Source organism: Squalius cephalus, assembly GCF_949319135.1.
Source record: "Squalius cephalus genome assembly, chromosome: 16".
Taxonomy (NCBI): Eukaryota; Metazoa; Chordata; class Actinopteri; order Cypriniformes; family Leuciscidae; genus Squalius; species Squalius cephalus.
The window spans coordinates 842501-850000 of NC_137137.1; the positions used below are offsets into that span (position 1 = coordinate 842501).

Consider the following 7500-nt stretch of genomic DNA (forward strand, 5'->3'; position numbering starts at 1 on the left):
AAAAAATGCCATTATTTTATATGAATAAGTTAATAATTATATTTTATTTCGAAAATATTTTAGTTTGTCTTGTATATTTTTTTGATTAGATCAGATAACATTTTAAGCTGTTTTATGGTTACAATGTACCACACCTATGGGGCATGTTGTCACATTTCACTTCCCTTTTTTCGGGGTATATCAGGAAAAAAGTATATACTGTATTAATAGAACAAAACCACATAATTGTACTAGACGTGTGAAATTAATGTGAAAAAAAAAAAAAACCTATGAACCATTAGCAGATTTACACAAACTGAGAAAGTCAAAAAGTGTTACTTTGTGCCCCGCTCTCCCTATATACAAAATAATAATACACAGTACACAAACACATATATTATGTAAACATACACTTTTATTTTGGATGCGATTAATCGTTGCCCAGAATTAAAAAAAATATTCAATAGAATATTTAGTTTTTTCTTGAAATTATTCAGGATGTATTATATTATATTGTTTAGTCCAGCGCTTTAATATATGCAGGAATGGCTATATTAACACAACTGTGCTTTAAAAGACAGACAATATCACTTCTACCGGGTTAATAGCGAATGGTGATCAAACTACGTGACTTACTTAGTGAGAGCGCTCCTCCTCATCCTGCCTTCCTCATCCTCTCTCTTCTGGCTCTGATTGACGATCTTCTGCTCCCAGAAAGTCTTGATGAAGAGTTTGTCATGGATGAGAGCAGAACTCATGTCCTGCGGAGAGAAGGAGATCTGAGGTCAAAGGTCAAGTGTCCTAAGGACAGAATAAACTGAAGTGCATGTTGTGTATAGTGACCTGGTGTTGATCTGTTCAGTAGCGCGCGGTAACACTGATCTTCATCCTCCACACGTGTTCGACTGGATCAGAGATGCGGTGTGTGTCTTTATGGAAGCGTGTGTGAGTGTCATCATGATGTTTCCGAGCTCCTCCTCGAGTTAATTTCAGATCGCTCGGCCTTCTCTCTCCACACTGTCACCGGACAAACAAACCCGTGAACACTAATGAGCTTATTACTGCAAACACCTGATGACAGTATCATGTTCACATCTCAGCGACAGTGAACATATCTGTTCCCGACACACACACACACACACCGTGTCACACTCGGGAGTTTTCACACCTGATATCCGCTTGCATCCATTACATAAAGAATGTATTTTTAAGGTGGAAAACATCTTGCATATGTTGTAAAGCACCATCGCATCTAAAATAACCCTCTCTAATCATCAAGTGACAGACACATTAAAACACGTGTCTCAGAGCTCAATCTGCACTTGCGTGTTCACAGGAACATCTCTCACATCTGTCCACAGAAATCTCACAGTCTCCATGCAATTAAAATTGACCTTTTGGAATATTGCAGTGTTTATGCTAAATGATTTATGGGTGCACATCATTATTGTGTAAAGAATCTTGACTCAGAATCAGTCTGAATCTTCTCTGATGATGTGGGCGGGGCTATAACCTGTCAGTCACATGAGATCAGCCAATAGCGAACCACAAACATCCAATCAATTCCCCACAGACACAATCAAGCCCCGCCCACATTTTTGACCAGTCCTAAAGACGAGACGTAAAGAAATAAACGCATATGACATAAAATGTCCTTAAACATAAGTATAATGGCACTGCACATGTGTGCAAGATATTTTTTAACCCGATTGATAAGATTGTGTTTGCATGCTTCATTTTTCCTGGTTTATCTTTCAATCTGATCGAAATTTCATCCAGATTAATTATGTGTTTAAAGGGGAACTATTATGTCCCCAGAATGTGTGTGTGAGGTTTCAGCTCAAAATACCCCACAGATCATTTATTACACCATGTTGTAAATGGCCATTTTTGAGAGGAAGGAAAAACATGCTGTTTTTGTGCATGTGTCTTTAAATGCAAATGAGCTGCTGCTCTTCTGGAAAAGGGGGCGGAGCCTGTACAGCTCGTGCAATCGGATACTCTGCCAACAACTAAAACACCTGTTTAGTTTTGATTATCATCTATATCGCGCTTCTGAAAGTTTATTATCTGCATGCGTTTTAAAGTCACATCAGTCTAAACTTCTGAAATATGGTTTTCTGAGCGCACACACCCGAATCACGCGCACAGAAAGCTGGATATCAGACGGAGCATCGCGTGAGTATTAAACTACGTTCTCTTTCACGTCTTATTGAGCTTAAACAGTCAAAAACACACAAAGTTCACATAAACACACACCCGATCGCTCACTGCTCTTCACTGAATACCTTTAGTAGCTTTAATAAGAATACATTTCTTACTTGAATGCTCTGGCGAGGAGATAAACATGGTGGACTGTACAGCTCACTGAGGGGCGGAGTTTATGCTAATACTATGCTAATAGGGCGGAGTCCGTCAGCATTCGTTGGGCGGGGCCTAAGCATACGACGTCACAAAAGCTACAATCTGCAAAAGGCTTGTTCCAAGACATTTATGGAGATTAAAAAAAGAGGAGTGTGTGGATTTTTACCATTATCAGGTGGTTGTTTACACACTGCCAACACACATTAATATTCATACATAGTGATTTTTGCATAATAAATTATGGCCTTTCGGTCCGATTGAGCCATTGTAAACGGATTATTTTGAACGTAGTGTTTCATCTGTGATCTGTGTGTCACCAAAAATATATTCAAAGAACGCTTTGCCAAACGTTTCCGAATGTTCAAAACACATGGAATATTCAATTTTCTCAGTCTTCAAACATGATGGGAACGTTAGCCTACTTTTGAAAGTTTTCTGAAAATTCAGAGTATAGTAAAAAAAAAAAAAAAACATTATATAAACATCCAACTAAAACGTACACTGTAAAAAGTGAATAGTTGGATCAACTTAAAAAAAATACTTCAATTGGTAACACCTAAAGAAATTAAGTTTTCTCAACTTAAATTATGAAAAAATGTTTTATCATGAAAAATGTGATAATTTAAGTTGAGAAAACTTAATTTCTTTAGGTGTTACCAATTGAAGTAATTTTTTTAAGTTGATCCAACTGTTCACTTTTTACAGTGTATCAATGCATAATATTGTTGTGCTGATGTTTAGAGAATATTATTAAAGACCATATTCTATTAATGTTAGCCTGTCCGCTGAGAAGAGTCTGTTAACTGAGTAGATGTGAGCGGCTGTTCAGCGATGGCTCTCGATCTGATCTATTGTTCTGTTGCGCATTACAGCACATTAACACCTGCTCGTTTTCTTGCCCTTTTACACAAGGCCAAATGTATCTGGAAAATCTGGGTGTGATGCAGATCCGAACACAAGTGTGACACTTCATGTCTTCTGGGCGTGATTTGTCCTGATCTCGAGGCCTTAGCCGCCGGCGCGAGCTCTATTTCAGTCCCGGCCGTGTGTAATTATGATATAAGACACTAATGCTGCTTAAGACATCAGGCACAGCTGCACAGGCGCGCACTGAGTCATTGTTTAAAATAAACTCTGCTGGACGGCTGATTCTGAGCCGGCGTTGAGGATATTAAACACACACATGTGATGTAAGCTCATATATGAGAGTTAGTGTGATGCAGACGTCTTCACCACATTAACCTTTGAACTGTGCTGAAAATCCTCCAGCTCTGATCAATCACATCCAAAAAAATCAATGCAAAACTGTGCTAATGGAAAGACAACAAGCTGATAAAAAGATTGAGTGCAATATTTGATGATAAAACAGCATTATGAGAGATTTATAAGCTGGTTAATGTGGGCGGGTCATTTTTGTAACGAGGTTAAAAAAAACAACGAAAACTGATCAATCTTTTGGGAAGATATATGTGTTTTAGTCCAACGCAATAACATTAACTAGCATTTTCAGGAGAAAGAAATCCTCTCCGGGTCAAAATGAGGATTAACAGCGGAAATTGAAATACATTTACTGCAATAATATCATTTTTGATCTTTTCTTCATTTAAAAAATATAAAATTATATTGCTTTAAAATGTGCAGTAAGACTAACATTTACATTCATGCATTATTAATCGCTTCTTTACAATAGAGGAACGTAAAGCAATACTAAAGCTCTGTTGTGCTTTCTATATCGGTTCCATGAGATTAAACAAACAAACAAAACACGTTTTAGACAAAATTTAAGTTTAGGGAAACACTTTATAATAAGGTCCCATTAGCTAACGTTAACAATTAATCAGCAATACATACAGTAACAACAGTTACACTGCAAAACATGATGTTCTTCCTCAGTGTTTCTGTCTCGTTCTCCAGCACACATATCCAAACATTCTGAAATCAAGAGACATTTACTGGAGAAGAAGCAACATGACTGAAGATATTAAGACTTGTTTAATGAAAAATGAAGTGAGTTTGTGTTTAAAACAAGAAGAAATATCCCAATGGAGACAGAAAAATTATCTTAATTCAAAGTGAAAACAAGATTCCATTGGGATGTTTGTTCTTGTTTTAAGCACAAACTCACTTCATTTTGATTCATTCTTCACTTAATATCTTCAGTCATTTTGCTTCTCAATTAAATGCATATTGATTTAAGATTGTTTAAATATGTTTAAAAGAGAAAACCAGGCAAAAATACTAAGAAAAAAATTGTTAGTTCATGTCAGTTAAATAATATTAATAGATTCAACTTTTGATTTTAACAATGTATTGAAATGATCATGACCTAAAATAAGTAAATGCATCTTTGATTGTTAGTTGATGTTAACAAATGTAACCTTGCTGTAGAGTTTAGAGAAAGACGGGATGAGTTTATTGGCTCTCGGCCTGAAGCTGAAGTCACTGACATGGAGATGAGATTTAACAACACACACAAACACACACGCTCGCCAGCTTTAACAAGTTAACAGATATCAGATGGAGTGACAGCAGATCCGCTGACATTCACTCAGATCATTGTGTTTCAGTCACCGAGAGAGAACCGGAACGAACCGCAGCTGAACGGAGAGAGAGAGAGAGGGATCTCAGAAGACAAGGAACTAAATGAACTTTAAAGTCTTCATTCGGCGCTTCATATACAGAACCTTTCATCGGATCATTTTATCCGAAACATATAAACATACTTTATCACTAGGAAATAAATTTAAATAACTTGTAAAACATTAAAGGTGACATGTAATGTTTTTTTCACCAGATGTAATATAAACCGATGTTGTCCTCAGAATGTGTCTGTGAAATTTCAGCTCAAAATCCCCCAGATCATTTATTACAGCTTGTTTGAGGAAAAACACGCCGTTTTTGTGTGTGTCCCTTTAAATGCAAATGAGCTGTAGCTCCGCCTCCTTTCAGAAGAGGGCGGAGTCTTTACACAAGCTTCAGAAACTCCGGCAATAACAGAACAGGCCAATCTCCCTCATCCAGAATCCCAGAATCACCAGTAGCGAGTGCAGCCTTACGGAGAGACTCAGGAAGAGCTTCTGAATGTTAGTGGAGACATTTCTGTAGTTGTTGTGGAGTTACACTGATCATCTCATCATCATGTTTAACTTCTCCACAAGTGTCCACAGTTCCTGAGGTCTTTATAAGCCAGCGGAGACATGTTCTGGTCAATAGTGTTCAGTGCTCGTCTGAGCTCAACCACAGAACAGCTTCAGGCTCTGCTGGATCTTCATCAGTGCGTTAGAACTGGTCTCTGTTGTCGCGTGTGGAACCAAATGTCGGCTGGTGTGTGTAAACGTGCAGATTAAGGGCCGGGAATATTATAATAAGATCCTCTTCATACGTCAGAAGGAGAGCGAAATCTGATTGGCTTATTTTATAACATGCTTGCAGAGAAAGGCTCACCAGAACACAGTTACTGGGTTTCACTTTTCGTGTTTTCTGTGTTTCAGAAGCACCGATTATAGCACTTACACACGGGAGAAGTCAGATTTTCATGATATGTCCCCTTTAAAGTATATGCAATCCTTCCTTATATAGAAGCTGGTGTCATGGTCGATGCTGGGAAGAGGATTTAACTGCGAACGGTTTTTATTAAAGGTCCCGTATTATGCCCCTTTTCACAAGATGTAAAATAAGTCTCTGATGTCTCCAGAGTGTGTATGTGAAGTTTTAGCTCAAAATACCCCACAGATAATTTTTTACAGCATGTTTAAATGGTCATTTTTTATGGCTCAGAACAACGCGCTGTTTTAGTGTGTGCCCTTTAAATGCAAATGAGCTGCTGCTGGACGGCACAGGGGGCGGAGCTTCATGAGCTCGCGCTCAGTCTCTCAGGAAAAATTCATCTCACGGAATGATGATAATATCAGAAACTCTCAGTAACGTGTTCAGTTCGAGTCGGACAATAATGCCTACAGAGTCAGAGTGCTGTAGAGAGATGAAACAGGTATAGTTTAGTAGTTTAATTACGGTTATTATAACGTATTTGTCAAATGTATCCATTATTTATTAATAGCCTACAAGTCTGCTGTCTGAATGATGATCAAACATGTACTGATGAGTTTAATAAAGTTTATTGTACACCACACAAAAGATGAAGCGTCAGTTTTACTTCAGAAAATCACCGTAAGAGCTGAGTAAACACAGTAAGTTATAAGAAGTGCGCAAGTACATAAATGAATTTCGGTAGAGTTGAGGGAGCATTCCTGTGGGCGGAGGTTAGTCAAAAAACGGTTCTAGTGACGTCATTAAAGAAGGAAGTAGAGGGATGTAGTCCAAACGGGCCGTTCGATGTAGGCGACTTCTGTTAAATAAAATATCTCGCTTGGCATTGAACTTTGAGCTTTATAATATTACAGATATTATTTATACTCTAACAGCAACATTACACACTAACTAAAGTTTGAAACATGGGATCACGAAGAACAGGACCTGCAAAAAGGTAATCCTCACTAAAGAGGATCAAAGCAAACATGAACGTGACAATTCTACAAACCATGCAAAGACATCCACTGACAAACACTGAAACATTTATACCCAGCTGACAAGAAACAAGCAGAACCAATGAACAAAAGAACTACAAACAGACACAGGAAACTACGGCATGAAACACAATAAAAGTCCTTAAACAAAACAGGGGAATCGTGACATTTGGCAAAAATGAGTCAAGAGTTCTAGAGTTCTAGATTGAACCACATTGAATCTTTACTCTAAAAATAATGTTTTGACTACAAAGATAAAAACCACAACATATTATAACAATAACAACTTATTATAGAGTTATAACAACATCTAATAAAATTAAGTTAACCCAACAAACTACTTTATCTCAAAATAACCCAACAAACTACTTTGAGTTTGAGTTTTAACTTAATCATTTGTAGCATAAACTAATTTTTTGTTGATTACTCACAAAAAGTTGTTCAACTAATTGGAAACAATTAATCTGATGTATTTCACGTAGAAAAAACACTGCCCATTTGTTTGTTTTTTAATTATCAAGACAATATCATTAAGTTACTACAAATGTTTAAAAAAAAAAAATCAACTAAATATCAGTTTAAACACAATATTAAGTTAATGTAATGATCAGTGTTATTAGCATATAACTGAGAT

The 7500-nt window shown here is 37.0% G+C and overlaps 2 protein-coding genes across 2 annotated transcripts in view; one reads left to right on the forward strand and one right to left on the reverse strand.

Moving 5' to 3' along the window:
* Positions 1-2381, reverse strand: part of LOC307173474 (protein FAM240B) — a 4330-nt gene extending 1949 nt beyond the window's left edge. Inside the window, exons 1-3 of the mRNA XM_079896623.1 lie at positions 2301-2381; positions 823-996; positions 616-740 (exon numbers count right to left, since the gene is read on the reverse strand). Coding sequence (XP_079752749.1) covers positions 616-737 — 122 coding nt within the window. The 5' untranslated portion in view covers positions 738-740; positions 823-996; positions 2301-2381. The remainder of the gene's footprint in view (positions 1-615; positions 741-822; positions 997-2300) is intronic.
* Positions 1-7500, forward strand: part of srp19 (signal recognition particle 19) — a 28360-nt gene that overhangs the window by 6495 nt on the left and 14365 nt on the right. The window lies entirely within an intron of this gene.